The sequence below is a fragment of the Phymastichus coffea genome, unplaced genomic scaffold (genome assembly GCF_024137745.1).
Source record: "Phymastichus coffea isolate CEN01 unplaced genomic scaffold, Cenicafe_Pcof_1.1 PCOF00156, whole genome shotgun sequence".
NCBI lineage: Eukaryota > Metazoa > Arthropoda > Insecta > Hymenoptera > Eulophidae > Phymastichus > Phymastichus coffea.
The window spans coordinates 356,756-384,711 of NW_026706967.1; the positions used below are offsets into that span (position 1 = coordinate 356,756).

The 27,956-nt window shown below is 33.8% G+C and overlaps 1 protein-coding gene across 4 annotated transcripts in view; it reads right to left on the reverse strand.

Annotated features, from left to right (window-relative positions):
- Positions 1 to 27,956, reverse strand: part of LOC131672698 (PDF receptor-like) — a 47,648-nt gene that overhangs the window by 2,998 nt on the left and 16,694 nt on the right. The window contains exons 3-14 of one of the 4 annotated variants that reach the window (XM_058950090.1): positions 23,447 to 23,554; positions 11,889 to 12,055; positions 10,633 to 10,736; positions 10,063 to 10,207; positions 9,641 to 9,743; positions 8,927 to 9,044; positions 8,371 to 8,440; positions 8,174 to 8,259; positions 7,766 to 7,816; positions 5,644 to 5,827; positions 1,708 to 1,819; positions 546 to 642 (exon numbers count right to left, since the gene is read on the reverse strand). In XM_058950090.1, the coding sequence (XP_058806073.1) occupies positions 546 to 642; positions 1,708 to 1,819; positions 5,644 to 5,827; positions 7,766 to 7,816; positions 8,174 to 8,259; positions 8,371 to 8,440; positions 8,927 to 9,044; positions 9,641 to 9,743; positions 10,063 to 10,207; positions 10,633 to 10,736; positions 11,889 to 12,055; positions 23,447 to 23,554 (1,345 nt within the window). Of the gene's footprint in view, positions 1 to 545; positions 643 to 1,707; positions 1,820 to 5,643; positions 5,828 to 7,765; positions 7,817 to 8,173; positions 8,260 to 8,370; positions 8,441 to 8,926; positions 9,045 to 9,628; positions 9,744 to 10,062; positions 10,208 to 10,632; positions 10,737 to 11,888; positions 12,056 to 23,446; positions 23,555 to 27,956 lie in introns of all 4 variants that reach the window. The other 3 variants (XM_058950089.1, XM_058950092.1, XM_058950091.1) reach the window with 3 other exon arrangements.

Sequence of the window (27,956 nt, forward strand, 5' to 3'; positions counted from 1 at the left end):
ACAGTATGTATTATAAAATTTCAACAGTTTTAATGCACGAATATCATTTTTTATTTCAATTACGTGTGCTCTATGTCTCGAATTTTTATTTACTCATTAAATAAAAATAAAAAATAAATATATAAAATTAAAAAGTTTAATTTTGTTGATGAAATATTATTTCTTAAGTAAAATATCGAAATACAAAAGCAGTATATAAAATATTTAAAAAATTTATGGAGAATAATGAAATTAATTTGTTTTCTTAGCGTGTGGTTTTCGAAAGTGTTAGCTGTTATATTTGTCAATATTATGATCACTTTATATACTTATGCGCAAATTTTGATCTATTGACCGGATTCAATCTTCTATCAAGTTATAACCTTGCAATACTTACCTGGAGTGAATGAATGAAAATTAACAAAAAAAAATAATATATTTATAAATTCATTCGGAAATACATATTAGATTTAACTATGATTAGTTGAAAGTCCGTTAAAACCTTGATTGTTAAAAAGTATAGAATGATTTTACTGAGTTTTCAGAAGAAATTTAATTTAACTTACTCAGCTGGTCGATCTGGAGGAGGTATGTTTCCACCTCGACAACATAATCTAATCCAGCCAGCACCTGGCCTTACCTCCGTTTCCTCTACCTCTATTACTATAACAAACAACAATTTTTGTAGAATTTCATCGATATCAATAAAAATATTAAAGATAATTCAAATAAGAATATCAAAATTTCTCATAAAAATAAATCAGCATAGTATTCCACATAGTTATTAGTTTTTTGTTGAGCATTTTTTGCTATGTAAGATATTATTGCCGCACTCAGCAGTCATGGTAATATTTCGCTACGGTTTAGTGTAGTGATATTGCATAGTTGAGTTTGTAAGAATGGAGCTTTACGAGCTTATATTAATATTTATATTAATTATTATTAATATTCAAAAATTATAATATCGTAGCCGTGTATGAGATATTGATTGACAAAAATGAAGTTTCATAGAAGTAATACCGATATTTTTAGCAAACCCTTCTCTCTGTCCCCTTTTACCCATGCAATAGTGCAATTTTCGTGCAATAATGAACAAACTAAGCGGTGGTTTATTCGAGAATATTAACCATTAACCCCCGTGAAATTTTGTTTCCGAAAGGAAGTCTGAACCACTGCTCGCGTCTACTTTTTTTTATAGTCACGAGAACGTCTTTGAACGCCTTCTCTCAGAATCTCAAATAAGAATCGTGGATGCGCGACTCTCTTTCGTTTCTTCCTCCCCCGTTAAGTGTTTGGGCATCTTTCTCTCTCGGGAATCTATTTTTTTTTCTTGCTTCTTTGATCGCTCTACCGTGGAATACGAGTTTAGCGTAGTTAATTTTGCAAATTCCTTCTCATAGATAAGGAAAATTTCTTTTTATCGCATTCGCTTCTACTATTATTGATGAGTTTTATATTTATCCCTTTCTTGGATTCCTACACTTATTGTAAGACTTCGTAATTAGTTTTCTTGTAAACAAAGTGATTTTTATTTTAACTCACTTGCAATTGATATTATATAAAATATTCAATAGTATAAGAAACAGTCATACAATTTGAATAATTTCTCTTTCTGAAATGGACTTGCAATATAGTAATCATCGGATTGTTTGTAACCGAAATACCAAATTTGAAAATCAAATATTACATTACTGTTGTATTAAATTGAAATAAAATAAATATTATCACCTGATGCCATCCTTTGAGTTTGGCAGCCACTGATCATCGATTGGCGTCTCGTCACGTCAGTGCCTCGCACGGACATGTACACAGAAATGGTTTTGTCTAAAGCTAGCTTCACCTAAAATCACAGTTTAAAAAAATGACTATATAAAAATGGAGAATGTAGAATTTGATTAACTGAAACATCTTCCATGCACGATAAGTATTTGCTTATTTTTTAATTTCAGTGGAAATTCGTTGTAGAAGGTTGCGTGATCACGCGAAGGCGAACGGTGATGTTGAACGATAATTGATTAGAGTCAATGTAGTGAAAAATTTCACAAACTACGTTATATTCACCTATACAAGTACATATTATTTATAATTGATCAAATTTAATTAGTGGCCGTGCATTTTTAATTGGTATTTTGATTAGAACGCCATCGTCGGCTTTAATTTGCATAAAAAGTCCCAATAGAAGCCACGGAATCGATAAATTAAATTGAAAGAAGATTCAAAGGAAAGCAAATCGCGTAATTGAAACAATTGTCCTTTGGTGCAAGTGAAAAACAAAGTCATGTTAGCCATTTACAAAGCCAACAGTTGAGTCTGTTGACATAACCCAGAGCATAACCCGAGACAATTTCTCGTGGGTTGGAAATCTTGGCAGAATCCTCAAGGAGCTGCCGTGTGCGCGTGTAACAAAGGGCCTCGAAAAATCCGTTGGTAAACATTGCAATTTTGATCGTCTTGCCGGCGGCTTTACCTACGACTTATATTATTCGACCGTGGCTTCCATACTATATTGCACGTCTACACGTGGGCATGGCTTGATAATTTAGATCGCTCGGAAAATTGCATTCGTCTCTTAGCTCGTGATGGTAACCAGTCAAATTTATTGAATAGTTCGGGTGCTAACTGTGCGAATTATGTCACGTGTTCTTTGTTATTTTAGTTAGATGAGGTATTTCCAGAACTGGTATACTAAAAAATTTAATGACAAATTCGTTCTACTTTTTTATTGATTTTTATATGCGCGGCTAATGGAATAATAAAGAAAGCCTACTTCTCAGTCTTTCAACTAAATCACTTATCTGTAGTTATATACAGATTTACTATTTGGATTCGAATGCTTTCACCATATCTGTTATATTTTATATTCTACAAAATATTTTCAATAATTTTCCGCTTAAAATAACAAATTTATTGCAGCTAAATTGCAAATCAAAATAATTTGATATTGCGTTAATTAAAGTTTTCAAAAAAATCAAATCGTTAAGGTTAAACCGACAAGAATTATCAAATATTTGCGAGCCAAATTATAATGCATCTTGTGTGAGTCGGTTAGCAATGACATATCGATTTTGTAGGCAAGTGAATACTTTATAGCAGGTATAGCCATAATCTCCATTTCACCTGCATTATACGAGGAAAAATATCAGTTACGATATCAAATATATTGCTGTTAAATGATGAAGTATGGAACGATTTGTTTAATAATAATGATAATTTCCGAAATAACAGAAAATACTGTGTACGTGTTTTTATTTATTTGTAAGTTTGATTTCTACAATTATTCACAACAAGAAAAGCATAAAAAATTCAATTTTATAAGGAAAAAGCCTGTTATACTGATCGTATCGCTCAGAGAAAGAGTGTAACTTAGCTACTTCAAAATAAAATCGAATTGAACATCAATTTTTGTCGCTGCCTCTGATTCAACTCGAGCACTTATCGCACTCTTCCTCGTCATTTTCCGAGTGGATACGGATGTTCTCGTCGGGCTCTGATGCGGTGCCCGTAAATACGTACGTTCGTCCCCTATGCGTCTTTCTCGCATACTGCTAGACCGAAAGTTTACTTTAATAAATCCCTTACCCGATGATAGGTAAATCTGAATTTGTATAGAAATGTACCTGTAGGTACCGATTCCACGGAGCGGATATGAAAGGGTGGCTTACGGCAACGATTTAGGCTTCTAGCTCACGTTGATGTCCACGTGTCCAGATTGGAATACAAGGTGCCACTCAACATTTAATCAATGTTTGGCGCTTACAATTTGTTACATGATTATGGCTTATGTATTTACTCAATGCCATATATCATGCTTACAATTATTTGATATACATTCTACATCTGCCAACCTTAAGAACTAAGTTGCATTCTCACAGAATGACAAGAAAGCCAGCTTTCTTTTTCTGCATCTGCGTTGAAAAGAAAACGTGCTCGACAGCAATCTCCAGCTCGGCTGTTGGTACTAAACAATACCCTGAGCAGTAAAAATCTCGTTTAATGAGGTGAGAACGAAGTGGGTGACTGTCTTGTGCACATGTGCGATGCACGCGAGGCACTCGCGACGCGTTTCCCCGAGCGTCGTCCCAATTTTTATTGCCCGATCCTTTTTTGCTAAGAGCTCTTCTTAGTTTATGGCCTGTCCTAGTGAGAGGTGAAGTGCGCACCTCGGTACGTTTTTTACATATTCATTATTGAAATTTGTACTTTTCACGAACGTCTAATTACAATATCTGTATTCTCACAGGTAAGATCTTCTCAACAACTCCTTCAATTGTATGGCATTTAAACTTAAGTAGACAGACTCCGAGTTTGGTAAGACATAGCTTCAACAATAGAATTTTCGACTGTAATTGGAGTCTAGGTAACTTTGATCTGAAACTGCAACGAGACACTTCTGATGCCCTTGAGGATTGCGGATCGAAGGGACACTTTCACACACAACTTTCTTCAAACACATAACTTTCACAATACAAGTTAATGGAATCAATATAGTAAAAATTATTTCCCTCAGCAATTAAAGAAAAGAAAAGAATATCAATGGACCGTCAGATTAGCAAGCAGCGGCATCGACGACGATGAGGCGATGTCAGGTCTTGCGCGATGAGATTCATGATTCTCTTGACAGTTTGTTCGCTGGCTCATGCATACGCAACGCGCATCGGGATCTCTCTAACATTGCAACAGTATCGTCGTCGACATCTTATGGCTCCCACGGGTATTCGTTATAATCGAGATATCCTCGCGCACGTATCTCGCTGCATTTGTTGTTCCCGGTTTCTTTTTTATTCGTGAAAACAACAAGGCACGTGCACGTCACTCGATTAATTTTTCATCTCTGTGGAATAAGGTTGCATATTGTGTTGTTGAAATTGCGAAATCGCATATTGCTCATTGGATTACTGCATTTGATTGGGAAAGCTTTATACGCATAAATTGTTATTCCCGACGAGCATTGCCGTAGCAGCAGCAGCTTGCTTGTCTTGATAGAAATTCCATTAAAAATAATCGACACTCGTAATAGAAGGGATTCTCATGAATTTAAATCGAAAACGAATCGTTTTCTGTTTCATATTGGTATTGGCTCGATACTTCAAATGGGAGCAACTTTTGAAATTAATTTTAAAACTGATTTTAAATTTCAATTACATTCACATTAAGTATTAAAATGTTAAGACTGTAAAAGCTTTCATATCTTACTGGCAATAAATATATAATTTTGGCAATTAAAAATTATTACGTTTGCGTAGTTACATTTTTTATAAGAGAGCGGGCTCCGAAATTGACATGTTGAAAATGAGAAATAAAATTGAGATCAAAATTGCGGCCTCGCCTTGTCGAATCATAAGGTCAATTAAGCTAAGACGACATAACGAAAGGATGCAAGACAATAGAAATGAAGCAGCCGTGCGGTCAAAAATCTATAAGCACTGTAGCGGTTTTAGTGGATCAGCAAAAGCTCTCTCAGCGTGGTATTATAATCCATTAAAATTAAGTGCAATTACAAGAAACCAAGGCTAGGAGAAGGAGGAAGATGCAGACAAAGGCCAGTAAGCATCGAGGACTGTGTTAATTGGCCTCGCTTTGCTTTGCCACGTTCGAAAATGCAAGCCATTACGTACTAAGGAGGCTGAGTTGGGAGACACAATATAGAGCGGCGTCTACAATTACCTCGCCGTTGAGGAAGCAGTAAAGGGTTGCGATGAATAATCCTTGGAAGGAGGTCAGAAAGTGCGTGCAGTAAGACCACATGGCGAACTCCCACACGCTTTTCTCCAATGGTGCCTCGGTCATTGATACGAGATTGGTGATTCCAAGTAATGGCAGCAACACCAATGCCGCTCTCACGGCTTTCCTGCAAAATTCAGCCACTAAATAACAGGTCTAATCATTAATCGCTTTTACCACGCGTTAAGGTTACTTCGTTGAGAAAGATTGATTATTGTTTTAATGTATGTGCATAATAAACGCGTGCTCTTCCATTATTTTTCTTGTATTGATTACTATTATGCTCTTTTCCTATTTTAATTAATTTTTGCACATGGGATATTATCAATTATTAAAGAACATTACTTTTTAGGCGCGATGCTAACGTAGTTACGTAAAATGGATTGAGTTTTATCATACTGGAATGCGATTTGTGCACTCTTGGTATTTATTTTCATATACGATTGCTTACGTTCCTAATATTTTTAATTAATTTTTCAAACCTCAAATATTATTTAATTTTTTAATTTATTTCCATTTTAAAATATTATATGTTTTAATTTTTAATTTACTAAAAACAGTATGTTCCTTCAATTTCTATTTTACATCGTAATATCATAAAATAATTTTTTGTTATTCATACAATTTTAATCAAAAGAAAGAATTATTTCAATGCAACATTATAATCATCAATGAACTTAGCGACTTAGTTTCGCATTACCGTCGATCAAGAACCGAAATTTATTGAATAACAATTGAGGAATTCTTAAAGCCAAAGTAAAGTAAATTTCTTACGACTTGTTAATAAATAACTTTTGCTACTGAAATTTTCTCAATTACTCGTATAGAAATCTTGTTTGTCCCGAAATTGAAGAAGCCGAGTAACCACAAATACATGAAAAAAATGATTAAATTTTACTGTCATCTATTAATTTTAAAGAAGTTTATTTATTTTCATTTTTTTGTGTTCGATTTCTCGATGCTGAACATATACACGGCAAAATACACTTAAAACAATACAACCACATGACTAAAGAATAATTCAATGTGCATATCGCAAACAAAGTCGCATCTCTGAGAATTTTCCAATAAAAATTGCAGTCCGAAGTTCTTAGAACTCTCTGACGAAGTCATAAATCCGTAAGTAGAAAGTAAACTAATAAACTTAGCAGCTCCAAGTGAACTGCTCTTATCTCGACTAATAGGGATTTTATTACGGCAAAACTCGAGCTAAGTTATTAGTGAAAGTACACAAAATGAGGAAGATGAAAACTATAGCGTAATATCTTTCTCTTCTCAGCCATCAAGCTTCCCTTAATTATTCAGACGTAGAAGTTATCTTTTAAAAATAAGAGGAAATGTGCGTTAGTACAATGTGACAGAAGCTTGCCGAGCAGTGCAGCATCTTCAAAGACTCCCTACGGAAGTCATTTTGGATTAATTGCAATTAGTTGGACGCCGCGAGGCTCGAGACAATGCGCCCCTTGGCAATACTGCCCTATTTATGCGAGTGGAAAAAACCTACGTTGTTCAAGCTTGCTTAGTCGAGGTTTTTCGAACGTTCCATTTACGTACGTAAAATTCTATCGCTTTGAACAATTTTGGTAACTAGTTTTTATAATTCTCAATTTTTCAAACTAATTAGTAATTGTAATATTATAAAGTTTGTATAATTATTCGATTTCCTTTTTTATCAATATTCGGAAAAAATATACGACCAAATAATGAAACATACATTTCATAAAAATATAATCTGATTATACAGCTTTCAATATCTTCATTGATACAAATTTAACGTTCAACTAAAAATTCCATTAATATGCAGCAAAAATAAAAAAAATATATTTAACATTTGCTCGATAAACATGACATTAAAAAATATCTTTCTGAATAAAATAACATTATTTAAGTTGTTAAATAGAATCAAAAATTATGCAAGAAAAATGTTCAAATTAAAGTAAATATCGTGTTTTATACATAGAATGTGTCATAATTTTTCACGGATAATAACATTGAAAACATTAAACATCGTACATCAATTTATGTATTTGAAGTCTTAGAAAACGTTTATGTACAGTTTACGTACCATACGTAAATAAACAGCTGTGTTAAACTTTTTGAATTTCCATGAGTTAGTCTGTAAAAATTAATATGCATTTTCCAAAAAGGAAATCGTTGATCTGCGTCGTTTTGTTATTTATAAAAACTTGCATTAAAACTTGAACTTCAATCAGTTGTTAAAATGACAAATTCTCTTTAGCATTTAGAATTTTTGACTCTAATCTAATTTAGGAAACAACCGAAAAGTTATATCAAATCTGTACTCATTGTAAATTTAAAAGAAAATCTGAAATTACCTTTCATTGTAAATCGTGTATAATATAAATTCTCATATTTCTTTTCCAAAAGTTTCCTTTTATAGCACATAACGTAAATTAAATTGAAAAATTTTAAAAAAGGAAAATAAGAAAAGATTAGCTGCTGATCAACTCACCGCACTTGTTGTATTTCACTGGTGCGGGTTTGCCGAAGCTTCACCACTAGTACTCGTATTATGTTAAGAAGGAACAAGAAGTTGAACTGCAAAGAGAACACGATGGTGTTATTCACTCGGTATATATATAATATTAATCTAATTTTCTTGAAATGCAAAGGTGAAGACGGCGTGGAGATTGTGCGTAAATACTTTACCAATATCACTCCCATTCGCGGTCCTTCCAAGATCCAGAAGTATAAGGACAAGTTGTAGCCCCACCAGCATCTACAAATCAAACATAATCGAAAAGATTCATCTTTTAAGATTATTTTTATAAGAGGACGAGTGTTCAATAGATTATATTATTTGTTGCATTATTTTTTTCATTGAAAGCACTTGTTTTTACAATAATTTATGTTCGTATTGAATTCAGAATTACGGCTAAGAAAAGGGAGCTTTTTTCTACTTTTACTGCAAAAAATATTGAAAAATCTCTGTAAACAATCGACTTGTAATAAATGTAATCCCTCCGTATTTCAGAAAAAATAAAATTAAAATTACGTACTCGTCTGTATGTGCGTGCGTGCGTATTTATGTAAAAAAGGAAGGGTCTATTTAATTTACTGCTCCTCTTTTTTTCAAGCGGATTTTCTGTTTCAGCCTTTATCGGATTTTTGGTGAGCACTTGAAAATTAAACGCGGAATGTGTAATGCAAAGTCAACTGAAACGAAGAGGAGAAGAAATCTATTGTAAGGGCGAGAGATACTTACTTCGACGGATGATAGTTGAGCGCAGTGACGATTGCCCAAGTCATGGTCATGATCATAGGGTAACCCCAGCCAACTATACGATACATTTTGTAGTGCGTGGTTTCGTGCATCTGCGTCACTGTTTTGGTAACAATATTTCATGTATATTTAAACATTGAAGTGGATTGAATCATTACAACGATGTTTTATCAATTTTTCATTCATTATAGAATTTTTTGAGAACAGTGTTTGTGTTTTCCAACATCATTGATATCAAATTTCAAATAATACTTTTCGAAAATTCAGTGTATAACATTTATTGCTAAGTATAATAAATAAGTCGCTAGTTGCTTCCAAAGGATAATAATCAATTACGAATTTCGCAAAGATCATTACGCTTTTTCATAAATAAGTTATGCTAGTTAAATTATTGATCGATTATTCGATGAAACATTAATTATATACAGCCAAATAATCAGTCACGAAAATGAAACTACTTACCCTAAGCACAGATATTTTAAAAGTATATATTTTTTAGCAAACGCGGCCTATCTAGAATCCAGATAGTAGTGTAAATAAATGACTGTTTATTCAAACATTATAGTAACATAATTTAGTAACATATTCGTTCATCCTTAAAAAGTTAAATTCGAGGATTCAAGACCTTTATTAAATGTTTGAAGCTTTATTAAAAAAAAAACAAAAGAATGTTGCTTATCTTACCCAGTCTCTCACCTGTTACCAAATTGTGCAGATAGAGGCCCTCAATGAACATCCACATGAACATTGCCGTTCTTGCGTATTCGAGAAGTACGTAGCTGGCTTCGCATAAGACTGGCTGTAGTTTACAAAAATGTCAGTCGATCTCGTAACATTACAAATGTAAAATGTAGGTTTATATATCAAATGGAAAAAAACTGAATCTCCGTATGTCGGGTACGAATAGTTGTAAGCCAAGCTTAACATAGAACAAAAAGATATAGAATAAATATAAGCCGCCCTCAACATATGTCTGACGATCTGATACGGTATGCATTTACTTACATGCATATTACTTTAGCTTACTTTAGCCAGGGGTAAATATAAACAAAAAATAGTCAATCGAGGGAATAACGCGCGGATGAAAACAAGACATATAGGAGCGTTGCTTTACTCACGGTGTTCTGAATGCCTCGCTGAACTCCCGGCACCTTCGATTTAAAAACTGCCTGATCTATGTATAGCGTCAATCTTATAACGACTTGAATCACCATGGCGACGAAGAGGTTTTTATGGATTCGTGTTCTCGTATTTCGTAGAGACCTAGGAAAAAGTATATTTGCATGTGATTTCTTTTTATTTGCAGAAGAGACGTAGTAGCTAATAACCAATTCACACAGGGACACACACGTACATATATATTGCCAAACCTGCTAAGTATATCATCAAATATTGATGACTTGAAAGAATGTTTTTTTTGTTTTTTGGAGTAAAAGTTGTCAGGGATAATTGGTAAATTGGAAAATTAATCCTCTTTCGAATTGCGATGCAATCAAAATTGATACCAGTGTATACGCGTGGCGTGGATATGTACCCTCTGAATGAAGCATGTACGTAGATGCATATTCATTCAAATTGGCAATAGATAAGTTTGTATACTATTTGTACATTTTACATCTCGACCGACGAACAAAGAAATGATGAATGACCAAAGTCATTTTTGATCAACAAATTAATAATTAACGTACCTAAATCGACAAAAAATCGATAAAGAGAGGAGTAGTGCCGTTAAAGATATGCTCAGCCCAACAAACTCCAAGTGTCTCGTTTTTGCTGCGATGTCCAGTTTGACCTGCGCGAGCAAAAGAAAAAAGTTTATAATGTAGTTACGAGTTGCTCGGAAAGTAATTAAAATTTAAGTATATAAATATAGTGCTCGCTCTACACCGATAAGTTTCGAGACCAAAATATTTCGAGAGACAAAATTTAATCTGCAAGAAAACTTCATAATTTAATAATAAAAAAGAAGTCATTACACTTTAAGAAGTTAGTACACTTTAAATTTGACATGAACAAATCCGCGGCGTCGTACTTTTGATTACATTCAAAAAATTCCGAATAATGTCGCCTTAATAAAAATTCATACCTAAATGAAATTTAACCACATCGTAAGCATTGTTTCGCGTGCACAAAAAAATTATGAAATTCGACAATTAAACGAAGCAAATAAAATTGTAATACTCTCATCCCGTGACAGCGATAACCCGTGTACGGGTAACAGAGTAGAACATTACTGTTGATCTTCGTTGCAGCCTCATCAATCAGCTCAGCAAAGCGAAAACTCGATTGCGCTGAAAATCGTATAAGTGCGCTTGTTTGCATTTAATTGCCCTACGTAAAGCAAAAAAGCTATTCAGTATTTTCAGTTTATATTTGATGAGATGCAATTTACTCGGAGTGACCGCATGCATGCAATGTGCTTATATTGATCATTTGTTATGAGGTGGATGTATACGATAATTCGTTCGCTATACCTGTACTGTTATCGTGCCTTTTGTCATTTTTTTAACTTTTTATTGAAAGATTGTGGAAATTATGTCTTGACTTGTGAATATGACCGTAATATATCTTACACTTAGTTTCGAGGGATCTTTATACTAATTCACTAAAGTTTATAAACGATTGCAATCTTTGGTTCAAATTCACAAAGTCATTTCTTCATTTTACTAAAAATGTTTTTATTACAGCCATCATAGCTGTACGTAGATTACATGCTTTTATAAGATAAAGGTACATTTGAACAAGAATTCATTTCATACGTCGTTTCTTCTCTCTCTATATGAAGTACAGTAAAAACACTACAATATTAACAGAAAAAAAAACAACTAACATTTCGCTACCAACAAAATAATTTCGTAGTGAAATTAGACTGCGCGAACAAAATATTTTTAGCAGGTACTATCCCTAGGTTAAAAAATAAAAGATATTATTTTTCAAAACCAACCTTGGCGAGATCCTCACTACCAGTGTAGAGCTTCCTAATGAGCAGCAACATTTCCGGGGTAAAGCAGGGTGTATAATTGGTCCATCCGCTTGGTGAATCTCGATCGCCTGTAGTGCCATCGCGTCCTTCCCACCGGCCGTCGTCGCCACAACGCTTTTCCACGAACTCTATGCAAAGCAAAAAGAGAACGCTATCAATCGCGAAACCTTCAGTCAATGCGATAACGTTTGTACACCCGCGCTATGACCTTGCTTGTTTTTGACTCCGGATATTCCGTATTTTTAAATATAGGTTATCGAGAATTTCAGTTTACGAATTCTTGAAATTACATTTTTGTTCACAATTTCTAAGTATCATAAACTTCCTTTCACCTAGAAGTTCATTTCTTTTTCATTCCTAAATAAAAAAAAACAACGAAAACAACAAATAAAGAAAGTTAAATTAATATAGTCACTACAAAGGAGAACCAAATCCACTAGTCATTGTCGCTACAAACCAAATGAATATTTCCTTTTTTCTTTACAAATAGTGATCTAACGCGCAGCAAACTGAACGTTCGAAAAAATAAAAGAAGAGGGAAAAAAGATGCTCAGAACGATTACTTTGACAATCGCAATCAAGCGAAACTTTGATTTGAGAACTAGATCCGATCGATTAGCAGCGTCGTATACATAACATGACGTCTAGGCCGAGCGCATTGCACGAGAAACGAAGAAGAAAGATCAGAGCAGCAGCAGGCAGCCCAAAAGAGAGGAAATGGAAGAGGCATGTCTGGCTCCGAAAGAGAGAGAGAAGGAGGCTCGGCGCTCGATCGAAGCAATAAAACTGGGTCGAGCATGTGTGATCGCGATGTTACACAGAGCTCTACTCTCTGCCTGTCTGTTTGTCTGTTTGTCTTCTGTCTCTCTCTCTCTCTCTCTCTCTCTCTCTCTATCTCTCTCTCCCTCTCTCCCTCTCTCTCTCTCTCCCTCTCTCTCTCTCTTTCTCCCTCTCTCTCTCTCTCTTTCTCTCTCTCTCTTTCCCTTTCTCTTTCCCTTTCTCTTTCTCTACCCCTCTCTCTCTCCCTCTCTCTCTCCCTCTCCCTCTCTCTCTTTCTCTCACTCCCTATCTCTCTCTTTCTCTTTCTCTCTCTCTCGCTCTGGGCTGGCAGACAAAAATCGAAAGCGCAAAAGGGAAATGAATTGTTAAGAGAGGAAAAAATGAACACTGATGAAAGAGGAAAAAGGTACTATGTAAATTCATTAATTGACGATTGACGGGTGAAAAATACTAATTTATTGGAATTCGTTTTATAGTTCTTTTTAAAAATCCATTTACTTTTTCCGCATTTCATATCAATTATCTTTAAACATTCCAAATGCAAATTATATGACCAAAATTTTTTAGGCAAAGCTTTGTTATGTTGTTGCATTCATTGCTGTCGACATTTATGAATAATTATAGATTAATGTGTAATAAGACGTTGAAAATGAATGGTACTATATGCCGTACTATAATTTATTATCACTTCGATATGGCCTAAATTAAGTAGAGGCTCTTAGAAAAAAGGTAGAAAAAAAGAAAAATACTATTGAAAAACTCAAGAGTAATACATTAAGGTGAAATCATTTTCGTTTCGCCTACACCCAATTTACTCAAAAATTCACCCCTAAAATGTAAAATTTGTATACAATTTACATTTTTTGCTTAAAACCTATAAAAAAATTCTCTTTAGTCGATATAAAACGTTTTTTAAATAGTTTTTAAGATGTGGAATGAAAATCCATTATTTAAATTAAGCCAAATAATCTTACAACTCTTAAATTTATAAATATTTCAGTATATGAAGGTTTTAGCTCCAATTTCTGTTCTTATGCGTCGATTTATTTGAAATTTGGACAATAGATAAATAAATTAAAATAAACAAACACATCCTTTTATTTATACCATGAGTACCCTTGGATTTTTAATCATGGGGTAGATTTTCACCTCGTTGTATAGGTAAAAAATAATTTTGTCAAAATAATCTTGCAAATTGATAGAGTAATTATATGATAAATGAAATATATACTTTTAAGCACAAAGAATGTGATCATCGAAAAAAAAGATTTATAATATATTACAATCTATATTCTCTTCGACAGTATCATCTGAAGATTTTCAATCTTCTACATTTGTTTCTTCAGATATTGTTCAAATTTCAAGCAAACCAATGAATAAGAACAGAAATTAGAGTTAAAACGTTCATATATCAAAACATTTCTAAATTTAAGAGTTGTAAAATTATAAAGCTCTATTTAAATAATGAATTTTTGTTCGTCATCTTAAAAACTATAAAAAGGATGTTTTGTATCGACTAAAAAAATTTTTTTTGATTGAATTTTGAGGGTGTAAATAAGGTGCTAGTGAAACGCGGATGATTTTATCTTAAAATATTATCCTTCAGCTTTTCAATAGAATTTATTCTTTTTTTCTATTTTTGTCTAATAGGCGCTACTTAATTTCGTCCATACCTAAGCGACATTAATTTACAGTGCGCCGTGAATACAATCTAAATATTTAAAAAAAATCTAAATCTTCTTAACATAACGTTTTATGCTAGTATTATTAGAAAAAAATGTTTAATTCATTACGAAAATTAATTTGTAATTACTACAGCTTTAAAAATATTAAAGCAAGGTTCTGTCGCCGTGTCACGTTATGAAACTAACACCCCCAGCAACATTATGTTAATGCTGTACAATTTTGAATTAATTGAAAATTATTTTTCCTATCATAATATTTCACTAAGCTCATTAAGAGTTTACTTTTGACTCACTTGAAAACACGTACTACAGTAGACGCACAAATATTTGTCAAAACTCAATATCCCGGACAGCTAGAAGACAAATTAATTTTTGCGAGAGTAAGCTATGATACCCCTTAACGTGTTATATAAAAAATCAAGACAATCGTAGAGTCATAGATAGAAAGCAAGAAAACATCCTCTACAGATGATGCAGATACCTGGATGTTACAACAAGGTGTCTCTCTCTCTCTCTCTCTCTCTCTCTCTCTCTGTCTCTCTGGCTCTCTGGCTCTCTCTGTCTCTCTGGCTCTCCCTGTCTGCCACTCTCTCTATCTCTCTGTCTCTCTCTCTTTCTGTGTCTGTCTCTGTCTCTCTGTCTGTCTCTCTCTGTCTCTCTGTCTCTCTGTTTCTTTCTCTCATTCATTGTCTCGTGAAGGAAGTGGTTTCTCTTGTGCAGTGCACAGCCGCAAGAAAATCAAACCGGATATTATAAATTAATCAAGTTTTCTCTTGAATCAACCTACCTATGTTTATCTTGCGAATTAGCTAAGACTTTATACTGTGAGCAATCGATGCCACCGCCAAACTACGCAAAGCTTAAATATCTCTGTTTGACTATCTACCAAAAATTTTAATAATCATATCATATAAACTTTTTGTTTATATTGAATTTACTACGAGTGTTATCAAATTGAAAAGGCACGTTCGCAGTACTGCCAATAATACTCGAGTGAGAGAGGCAGTTTCCGATTTTGAATACTTGCCAAGTACGTGGAATTTCAAATTCGCATTAGCGTTGGCAAAAGTATTTGAAATAAAATACAACGAAATTCTTCGAAAGCCACTTTGCATATATTAAAATAATTGTATGCCAAATAAGAGAAGTAATGATTGGAGATTGTAGAACGTCATTTTAGGCAGGAGCTTTTATTCAATTAATTAAATCTATTCAACTTAACCGCCTTAGTATTATTCGCATTTCATTTATTTCTATATACTATCTCGCAATGAATCGTCATGAATTATTAAAATAGGTACCTGTAGAAATAAAAAGTTTATAGAATTAATGATGGGTGTTCGAAAATGTTATTCGTCCTGCAATTCTGGGTAAATTTTTGTCTTACCCTCTGTCCTGTTATTACGAGTTGAATTTAGAGAATGTATTTCTTAATCAAAAATATTCGAATCGAATAAAACACCATTTTCCTTTTTTATTGCTCTTATTACGTAATCATATTTCATTTTTTGAAAAATATTATCGAATTATATAAAAATTTCAAAATATTGAAATTATAACCATCTATTTGTAATTTTTCTTGTTATATAATTAGTTGTGTCATTTAAAAGTCTCATTACTGATCATTAATTTGACGTGCATTTTATTATAGAATATGTCCGAAGATTTGAAAATTTATGGAACAATGAAAGAAAAACAAAGAACTTTACAAACCAATGAATTACCGTATTTTTATTAGCAAAAAAAAAATGAATATCCGTACATTAATACAATTCATACCATCTAAGAGGTAAAATAGTCATCGCAGCTTTCGAATCCTCAGTGTAATGCGATGAAAACCGCACGGCACACATACGTCAAGAGATAAATAACGATGTAAAAGATAAATAACGTATGGCAAACCACAACGCTGTAGCATTTCTCATTTTCGGTTTGAAGAACAAAATAAAGTGCGCGAATTGGCGCCACGTGCGTGTCAATCAGCTTTGTCGTATGAAACCCCCAATGGAATTCGAAGTCGATCTTTTCGGCGTATTAATCTGCGCAACGCATGACCCCAAATGCAAATCGACAAAGCGCGACATGTGTGCGCCCTTTGTGCGAAACTTTTCAATGCGCCACATATTGTGATACGCAAATATATTCCTCATATTCATTGGCTTTGAAAAGTTCAGAGCTTGGAAAATCTGTTTATAAAGTAAGCAAAAGAGGAAACTTAGGAAAGGATCATTGCCATATGGCCAGATTAGTTTTATGAATGGCATATTTCATTTTGAGAAAATTTTTGATGAAATGATAGAAAGTTTGTGTGGGGTATAGATAAGAATACGGAATAAAAGTTATAAATTAAGCGTAGGTAAAAACTACTGTATGACTGTAAAACTGCAAAGAGCAAAGACGGTTTCTTATAGTCTGGAAAATAGTTATACTAATGGGAAGATTCTATTAGAACAATCTGTTATGACAAAACAAAATTGATAATACATTGATCTATTGATTTATTCATGTAGAAATAACTCTTTAAATCAGTGATGTTAGTACTAAATTAAGTAAAAGAACATTTATACGTTGAATGGTTAAGCTAATCTATTATTAAGAAGACCATTGTTAAGGATCGAAGCAATAGAAAGAGCGTGGCGAATACGAGGAGGGGAAGTGGAGAGAGGAGCGAGAGAGGCTGGCGTATAGTGGTTTTTGAGGTCGGTAATGACGAGTATGCGCACGTTGCCTTAGGTCCTATAGCGCGGAACCAACAAGGTGGTTCCGTAGCTCCAGACCCCAGCTAGAGGTGACTTGTCACCTTGAGGCTGCTTTAAGCCCCAAAGAGAGTCCGCTCTGTTGCTTTATAGGTACTCGTTGCGCGGTGTGGCTGTGGCACGCATCGCTCACGGAACTAGGCAATATGGAAACGGCCTTATTGATACTCCGAGCAGTTTGCTACACCTTTAAACTCGCGCGATAAGTACTCTTCCTGTCTCTTTCCACATCTCCCTGTCAAGCGTCAGTGGCAGAATTAGTCATAAGTGGGGGTTTTGCGTGCGATCCCAATCGTCGATAATCGACGGTGACGTCAGCTGCACCTCCGTGCGAATGCTGGTCAAACCATTGGTCTCTGCGTAATTTATATTTCTACATAACTTGTTTAATTTTAAATTACTACATTATTATATGATTCATATCTCGTCAAATGAAAATTTGAAAAAATCTTGTATTAACAATTTAGTAGCTAATTTAAAAATTGAAAATTTTTAAAAGTTCAAAAATACTAAAATATTCTTCTACAACAATATTGATTCTCAGTGGTCTATAGTTCTTTATTATATATATATATATTTTATTTCCAGAAATGTATAACATTAAGTTTTTTACATTACCCCCTCATACAATATCCCCATACATACAAAAACTTAGTTCTTTATTATTATTTACAAATAACAGATCAAGTTTATCATATATGCTGAGAAAATGTCGATAATCAGGTAATCGTAAAATCGTCCATGCCAACAAAAGCGAAGATTATCTGCCGACGACAGATCGCGAAAATAAACTAACTGTCAACTCTCACCTCGTGCGCACATTATTAACTTTATCACAATCTCATATCCGTCAGATGCACTCAGACAAGTAAGCCATCTGCTCAATGCGCGGTTGGAGATAAGAAGTGCGACAAAAAAGAAAAAAAAGTGAAAGTCTGAAAGGGCAAGAGGTGACAGGAACGGATAAAAACAAATATAAGAAATTTGAACGTTTGATAAAAGTCTTTTCGACACTCCGTGCGCAAAATGCGTTTTTCCCGCAAGCTCGGTAGAAAACGTGCGTTGAAAATCACACTTTCCACACGTCGTATCAAAAAATACTCGCTTCGCTCGGGTGTAAACGCCTCACGAGAAAAAAATCTAATTTCCCACACTTGTATCGTAATGTACTATTCTTTCTCTTCGGTGCATCCGACGAATGTCGATTATAATCATGTGCTCGGCTTTAAAGCACTTGAAAGTGTTGAGGCTTTCGCTTTAGTCTTCGCAAGCATGCGAGCTTAGCACTTTTTCACCAACCTTCGGTTTTTTTTCTTTTTAGTTATTTTTTAATCGTAAGCCGACGATGACAGCCATTTAAGTCTGAAACCTCATACAGAAGTCCGCGAGGATCTCTTGGTTACATATTTCCAGCTACTGTTTTTTTTTTCGACGCAATTCTTTAATCGACGTATTTTTATAAAGCTTATGTCCTGATTACGACCTCTTACTAAATTACATGATTTTGCGACAAACGAAAGTTTGAAAAAGAAAGTAGGTTAAGTTGAGGCTATTATTGTTGTTATTTTAAGAACAACGTTTGTTTTGAACGTTGTAGAAGTATACTAGGTATATGTAGGCATAGGTCTTGGTTCTCTGTAGTCCTTTCTTTATTGTTCTTCACTTTTTTTATTATCATTCAAATACAAAAAAATTTAATACTATTTTTCCTATTCTATACTTTTTATTACTTTTTCGCATTGTAACCTCGAAATCACACTTTCATCCCTTATTTCCTACTTTCACGCGGAAAAATAACCGATGCGAAAAGGTGTTTTGATGATACTCGTTACAGCATCGTTGAGATTAGATGTCCAGATCTTGAAAGCAGTTACTACATGAGTGTCATTAGATCTTAAACTTGCTATATAATAAATATAAATGTATTTCCTTATTACAAGAACCCATTAAGCTAATGCTATGATACTTTGTCAAAGATATGACAAACGGGATGAAGCCAGGGAAAGATCGAAATCTGCAGGTAGAGAAGAAGCAGGAACCTCAGATTACATTAAACCCTGAAGCGTATAAGTACAATGTCGGTCGACACTCACATGAAAACCGGTAGACACGCGCATATATCAGAGAGGAGAAAACGCCTTCGATCTGAGTATATATACATATATGTAACTGCGCGTTAGTTTTTATTAAGTCCGATAAATACAATAGAAAAAATATAAAGTTTAATTATGTAAGCACGTTATTTTAAAATTATGCGCGATAAATAATGTAACGAGAGGATTTATCATATAGGAGTATGTACGAATGTACGCGAACCTGACGAAGGAAAACACCCGCAGCCCTCGATTAGACATGGCTAGAGATACGGTAATCTTGGTCGGCGATCTAATGATCTTATCAGCCGCTTATGTGTGGGTAGGTGGTGTATGATTCTAGCGTCTCTAGCAGCTCTGGAATCTTCTCCAAAGCAATAACACCCTACTATGGAGGAGGAGACTGCCGCCTTGAAAGTTTACGCGAGCACAGTGTCAGCTAAAAGGATTGCAGTGGGGCCATTCTTGCGAGGAGGCGACTGGTAAAAATGCCATATCCGTAACCTAACATATCTTACATCAAAAGTATTTCTATGGGCTCTGGCTATAAAGCATAAGAGTTAAAAACATCGAGAAATATTAAACCCGATTGGAATTTATGCCGGTTGTAAAGTTGAACCTAATTATCTTTTGTGCATAGTGGCTAAGTATATACCTTTCACGAAAATTTAGGTCATTAAAGCAACGTATTTATTGTGTTCTTAGAAAGGTTCTTTTCATTGGTGCCTGAAAAAGTTGGTTGGCGGCAGCAGCCGTTTATTAATAAGGCGGCTGCACAGCGTAGAAATGTACACGAGTACCCTTTCTCATTGCCTCTGAAAATTACCACCGCAGAACTCGTGGCTTTGACGCGCGCAAGACCCGCAGCTGCGCATATTTTAGCTTTGGCCACCAGTTTCGACAAAATAGTACAGTCGACTATTATGCAGGCTCTACCTTACATCTTTACAATAGAATTTCATATGTGCGCGTGCGTGCATGTGTGGGTAAGGCTTTTGATCCCTTTTTTGTTTAAAACTGTGTAAGTTACTTTAAATGAGATGGTGGTGTCTCCAGAAAAAAGTATTTATTTTACGGGCAGGACGTTTAACGTCAGAATATTTTCAAATTACGTAGTGTTACGATATATTGATAACTTAGAAAAAATTAACTTAACATTTATAATAAAAATCAAATAGTGCTCATTAATATGTATCAGTTAGAAGAATATTTTCTAAAAACGAATAAATCCTACATTTTTATTGATTACTTCCGCGAGAGAAAAATCTAATAAGAGCAAAAGGCATCAATTCATTCATTATTTTTCTTTGATTTTAATTAAATTTTTCAAAACATTAAGTTTTATGTTAGGAGTGCTTTGAACACAAATACTTGAAGATATGGTCTTAGAAGAAAAGAAAAGTAATTTTGAACAAATCGTCTTGTGACAAAATTATATTGTTTTACAATAAGAATATTAATGTCATAAGAAAAATTCTATCTGGAGTTATTTTGAGAAAATAATCAGTTTCGGCGATGAAAGACTTTTATCGGTGCAGTGTTGTTAGACATAATTTTCACCATAAAAAATAATCTCTTTCGTATTTATCGAGTTTGTATTATGTTCGACAAACAAAGCTTGCCATGAGCAAAAAGTTAAAAACGTTGCAGGTTTCCAAAGCTTTAAGATATATACTTTCGAAATTATTGACAAAAGGAAAGAAAGAAAAAGCCAAAAGCGAAAAAAAAAATCCATATCACCGAAGTGTATATAACAGCGAGCCTTTCCATGTCTACTAATATCCACTATCAATACCTAGTGTCGCAAAATCGAACGGAAGAGGAAAAAATGAACTAACAATGTGCGAGGCGTGACAACATGCAATATCGTCCTTGCCGACGGTGCAACTAATAAGGGCCATCGTCACTTCTCACGTACACGGTAGAGGTTGGCTCAAGGGTTACCAAGAGAAAAAAAGACATATCTTAATCAAGAGTTGTCGGCGTCGCTTTTGAGACTTTTTTGTTTGAACATTTCAAGATGAGAAACGCAGATACCAGTATAAAGCTGAAAACTGCTGAATGCGCGAAATGTTGTTTGGTTTTGCGTGGTCTAATAATTCACCCCAAAATTTCGACATTTCTTATATAGTAAGGTTAATTTTCCGCCCTGGTTATTTTTGAAAGTTTGACGTTCTCATTCTGATTTTTACTTTTGATGGGTGATTAGTGTGTTTCAAGTCGATCATCGATATCGAGATACGAAAGTGTTCTTAGTTCTACCTTAAAATTTTTTGCCAAAAAAATAAAATAACATCTCTTTTATGTTTTCGAGCTAATGTATAATTCTCATGTTAGTTCTCAGCAGTCGTTCAATACCTTAAAAATAATGACAACTCGACTTTGTAATATCGCAAATGGCAGAGAAATATCTGCCGTCAAAAAGAAAGCAGGCATAGTGTCACAGCGCCGTGCAAAAAGCAACAATTGCAGGCATGAAGCTCACAAGAAAGTAGCAAAAACACGCTGTGGTGAGGTCTCTTGTCAACACACACATATACATGTGCATAAACAGAACTAGCGACGAGGCTGAAGAATAAAAGGGAGAGAAGGACGACAGACAGAGGAAACTATCAGCCTCTCCGCGCCCGCGCGCCTGCTGCGATCGATGTCGAAGGTCACGGTCATGTCCCGCCAACTAAAGAGACATTACGTAACTCACACCTTCTGCTTTGTCACTCGACTGCTTCATGTATATCGTATATATATTTGATAAAAAGTGAGAAACCGACATGACAGATTCCACATGCTTTAATATAAATGTTAATATAATAAAAATTCTAGTAAATATGCCATTCAACGAATCAAGTAATAAATGTTTACAACGCTTTTCGGCTATTTCATTTTTCATTTTTTTCGAGTAGGTCTGCGGTTCACAGTTATATGACTTTTGCGTAACTGTTTTTTATTTGGTAGAGGGGTTTCGCTACGGCAATTGAAATTTTTCCCAAATATATAATAGAGTTGAGATTTTGTCCGTTCGGGGCAACTGTTAACTTGCTTTCATCTATTTCAATACACATACGGTCTTTAAAAAAATCGAGAGTATTGAGTGTTGAGTGTAAAAATAAAAAAAAAACACTTCAAAGCTTACTTTTCATGGACTAGCTCATTCCTATATCGATTCACAATTTACACAAATGATATTTTAGATTTCTTTTTAAGCCGATCAGCAGTGAAGAATTTGAACGGGTAATGAGCAGTGGAAAGTAATAAACAGAAATATTATTCGAAACAAACATTTGCAAGAACTCTGACATAACTGTAATAAAGTAGTTGTCAACTTCTGCATACATCTTCATATTGGCTTATAAGTTTGAGCGCATTTTCAAGAAAATTTCCTAATATTCTCGTGTGCCCGAGGAACGCGTTGAGACACGCGCAGTCAAAACACATTTAGAGAGTGGGAATAAGATGTCACGGGGCTTAAAAATCTCACTTTTCCTTTTTCTCGAGCAGCTTTTTACACGTCAATAACTCTCTCTTTCTCTCATCGCCTTTGGAATCTGACGGATTGTGCCATCGACAAGAGGGATGTTAGTGCACTATTCGCGAATTTCCGTATGGCGCTCTATTGATAAATGACTTCAGATCTTCGAGATTACAATTACTAATCTTTCTAGTCTAACAAAATTCTCCCTTCAAGTTTGACATGCTGTAAATTAACTCTTTCAGTCACCAGATTTAAAGTGCGTGAAATATTATTATTTTATTTTAACATACTCGGGAAATAATATCAGAAATATACCATTGACTTAAATATAAATTAAATTTCTATTTAATGGTTTTTATGCTGAACAATAATAATTTAAATTAGATTGATTAGAGATAAGAACACGCGAAAGTCTCGAAGTAATATTGTGGGTGCTTTGATAATTTTAACAGGCGTAATTATCACCATTTCGTCGAGTACGATTTAATAGATGTAATTGAGGTCTTATCTATTGTGCAGTTCGCGCGTACTCAAGAGTGCGCCGTGAATGAAAACGAAATTGCTCGATCTAGGTCTTAACGCTATTCATCTCTCCTCTCACACGATTATTGGAAATATTTTAAGGGATGATAAATTTCACGTATGAAAATTTCATTTTCTCGGTATAATTCAATTCCCATTAAATCAAGAGAATCAGAATATTTTCGCTTATGTACTATACAAAAGTACTTACTTCTTGTGTCGATTCCATTTGCTAAAGGACATCTTAGTTTGGTCACCGTTGATGCTCTTGTCGGAGGCCAACAAAGTATTGAATCCCATGCCCAACTGCACCAGACTTCTATAAAAATCAACACACAATAAAACTCTAATCGCATATTTTACTATACTTTGCAGATCGAAGAAATTCAGTTTTTGATATACAGTGTTCAAAATAGTTCTATGTAGTTTGTTGTGTCTCGTTAGCGTTTGCGATGCAGTCTACTTTGTTTTTAATATGTTCAAATTTTTCTTATCGATGGTAATTTTCTATTTTATCAGAATATAATCAATATTATTGTATGAGAACCATTTGAAACGCGCATCACAAGCACAAATTGCAATAAAAAATACTAAAATACATTAAAAATTGACATTGTCTCGAAAAAAATTTTATGAACTTTGTCATTCGTGAAAAAAATTGGACCAAAATCCTCACGGGTTTTTCCCAGTACTAAAGTTTTTTTTTGTTAACTTTGAGTTGAAATTTCCGTCGGACGTTATATGTACCTAGGCATGCTAGTGTAACAGTGTCGACGCGGAATCTTGTGTGCTCAGAGACCGGAAACGAGAAGCAGTAGCGTCCCTTCCACAAGGGATCTTTGAACATTAGAACGTCTTAGCGACTTTTTCTCGTTTCGAGCTTTCAACTGTCATGAATTTTCAGGAATTCTGTCACGCGATGTATCACTCGAGTCACGTAAATTCGTTCGTGCTTTCTTTTCTTCTTTTTTGGTTTTTTAAAAATCTAATTTCATTATGAACTAACATTAATGAACTACATATTTGTAGATTTATAATTTATATTTACGTGATTCTATGTAAAAATACAATTACTTTCATCGCATACAATCTTTTCGTAATGTGAAATTCCCCCCTTTTTTTGAAACTTTATATGCAGTTAGAAATAGATAACTCCAAGTTTGATTTTGAATGTACAATACAAAAAAAAAAATAAAAAATGAAAATAAAGAATAATCAATTTTAAGGTTAATTAGACAAAACAAACTAACTCGTATGCAAAATTTTGCATGCTTCGTTCGTTGTGATTCTCCCTGACCTTTAACAGACAGTGGCTCTTCCCACTAACTTTTCAACATAGTTAGCCTGTAGGTACCAAGCCGTGCAAACTCTTTGGCTAGCTGCAGTAGTGAAATATCCACGTGTGTCGCATAGTACAGTAGAAACACTTTAACGACTACCTGAATTACTTCGAGAAATTCCCTTTGGGCCATTCTCTATTTTACGTTTACTATTATGACCTCTCAGTCCGTTCTCACACATATCTATTTCATTTTCCGAAAGTGCATATTGTATAATACATTTCGCTTGTATGTTTTTTAGATGTCGTGCTACTGCTACACACGTGCCGATCGCTGAAACGACATGTGAACTTTTCTCTCTAGGTCCAGTGCCGAAAGTGAAATAACGCTAGAGAGGGAAAAGGATTGATACAGACGTTGTTATGTACAATTTTCCGAGAGAGAAATATGTCATGCGTGTCGTGTCAGTTTTGGAAGATATATTTCTGTCACGATTATTTTATTTATTTTTTTTACTTCGGAACGAAATATGTGTAGACGATCAGACCTTACGTTTCCATTCTATTATTGTTGAGAAGAATCGTATTGGATGCAAGGAAAAAGAAACTATAATTGGAAAAATTTGCATATTTGAATTACTTTCTTGAATGATCTTAATGGCAATGTTAATCGGGAAATCTCGGCGTTGTGGACATTTTCTAGTAAACATTTATCTATGATAAATATTTACAATGTAATGTCTCCATGAAATATAATTTCGAAAATTCAAACTGTAAATAAAAAGAATTATTGAATAAAATGTAGAAAAATCAAAATTAAATGGTTTTGATTAATCCGATAGTTACTACCGTTGTATTATAGTTGTAATATTATAGAAATAGTTGTAATATTCAACCTTGATTAAACAATCAACGAAGAAAAGTATAACAATATAAAAACTAAAAGTCTTTATTCTTAGAAAAATTCAGAAAAATCTTATTGTTGTATTACACTGAAAAAGAAAATGAAAAATAAAACTCGAGTAAACGAGATACAAGCTTGGTTTATTCAATTGAATAGAATCAATTTAAAGAGACGAATAAAATGAGAGAGAGGGAGAATAAGAGAGAAAGAAAGAGAAAGAAAGAGAAAAAGAGAGAGAGAGAGAGAGAGAGAGAGAGAGTGTTGGAGAGCAATAAAGATAAAAATGTAGAAGTCGGTGCAGCATAAATAGAACGAAAACATTACTATATAAACGATATAGTGACAGCAAAGCAAGTAAGACTGATGCCCGCTTTGCCTGCACGCTTCTATACATATCTTAGTTCATTTCGTCGCTTTTAGTTAATTTACATCCTCATTTGCATCTATAGGGTGTTACTCGGTGATTAACAGATTCCTCCTTGATTTTGTAATCAGCTTCCTCTCTTCCTTCACTAAATTACGCGCTCACCCGAGTAGCGTTTTATGATTCATAACGTTACATATACTTTATTTTACTGTTTTGTGATTTTCAATTATATAAGAACCTCGATATATAAGGCAGCTATACTTTATATAATAGTCATGCACAAGTAACCCACAACGTTTGACCGCCAATGAAATTTTTAAAAGTATATTCACTTTTTTTTACATGAATAGTATTTTTCTTTATTTTAAGAAAGAAAAATTCAAAACATATATTTAATTTAAAAAAATAGATTAAAGTGTACATCAAATTAAACGTTTTTTCTATTTTGACCTCATTTGCGATATTGCCGTGTGTAATCGTCACTGTGCTTGACCAGCGTAAATAATGAAGGTATGACAATTTAATTAAAAAGATTGTCAGTCCATCATTGCCTACACCGGTAATGTAAAGATTACACAATTAGAAAATTTTTTTTCATTATACAAGATCTCATTTGAAAGCTTGGTTCCATAAGCTTTTGAATGAGTCACTGCATGATCAATTCAATGAAATCCAGCTCGAGTAATGATCATTTCAACATCTTTTTTAGTGTGCGAAATTATGAGTATACATAAAATATTACATACAATTTCTTAAAATTTATTGTTAACACCGTATTTTCGCAGATTTTCACTAAAATCAAAAAAATATCTTTTTGCTTTTGGCCCTTTCCATCGCAATTACTGGAAAATTGCGTTGCTCCTTTTCATAATTTTACGCCCCGTCTTTTCCTGCCCAATTGGGATTTTCATTATATTTATTATTTAAAAAACAATATAATACGCTTCATTGAGATAAGGACAAAATACTTATTTTGAAAATACAAATAAAGTGTTTCACTTTTTCTGGGACATATATGCCTAATATTGTGTTGAATGGACACTAACTTACATTATGATAGAATGCTTCAACAAAAGTGGTAATGAACATAGTTCAAATATTGAATTTGTAAATAATAGGTGAGAAATCGAATTTCCAAATTTTGATATTGGTTTGATTAAACGTTTTGATAATACACGCTATATGTTTAACAGTAAAATAAGTTCTTATATTTGTTCTTTATTTGCAATTCAGATTCAGCATAGTTTTTAAATTTGACAACAGTTCTCTTTATTTGAAAAACTTTGTTTACTGCATCGAAGTCAACACTTAAATCGACTGAAATATTGCATATATAAATAAATATCAATAATTAACAATTGTGGATGAAAGTTGATGCATCTTGCGTACCTTAAAATTCCTAATAAGTATCGTTATGAAAAACACTACCTATCTCAGATTTCTAAAGACAAAACATCCGAATAAGACATTACCTTGAAATCTATTCTTAGTTATCGAGAACATATAATGCCTAGACAACACATTTAGGTATTCCGTGCAACTATAGACAGTGTATAAATGAATATCAGTAGCACGAGTCTTGCGTATTCTCCGTTGTCTAGCGACCCACGGAGCAACACAGCTTATCATAGTTTCCTATTATACAAGTTGAACAAGTCCAAAGAAATTTGTTAGCAAAACTTGAAATACTACAGGATAGATGATGTTTTGCAACTTGTATAACTTATATATAGTGCACGTCGTTGCGATAAAAGATACTTTCAAGAGATTTTCTTTATTAAAATCTTTATGGATATTAATATCGGTCACTTATATCTCGTTGATTATTTGACGAATTTCGTTAGAGGCGTTGAGAAAATGTCCACAAACACCTCTATACGTACCAAGAGCTAACGTTTATACCATTAGGAGAATCTTTATTAAGTTTTGATTGATCGCGACTTGAAAAATTTGTTAATAACGACCGACAATTTTTTTTCTTGTCCGAAAAATTGCATATGTTTATTCGTTTGTCAATTATAAACCATTTGTTGCAAATACGTACAATTGAGTTATTTCGTTAAACAACTATGCTTGAAATTATTTACTCATTTCGAGAGAGAATCTCGTAAGGAAATTTTTTCTCTTCGTGTACTGAAATATAAATATCAAAATTTCATAATAGGACGGCT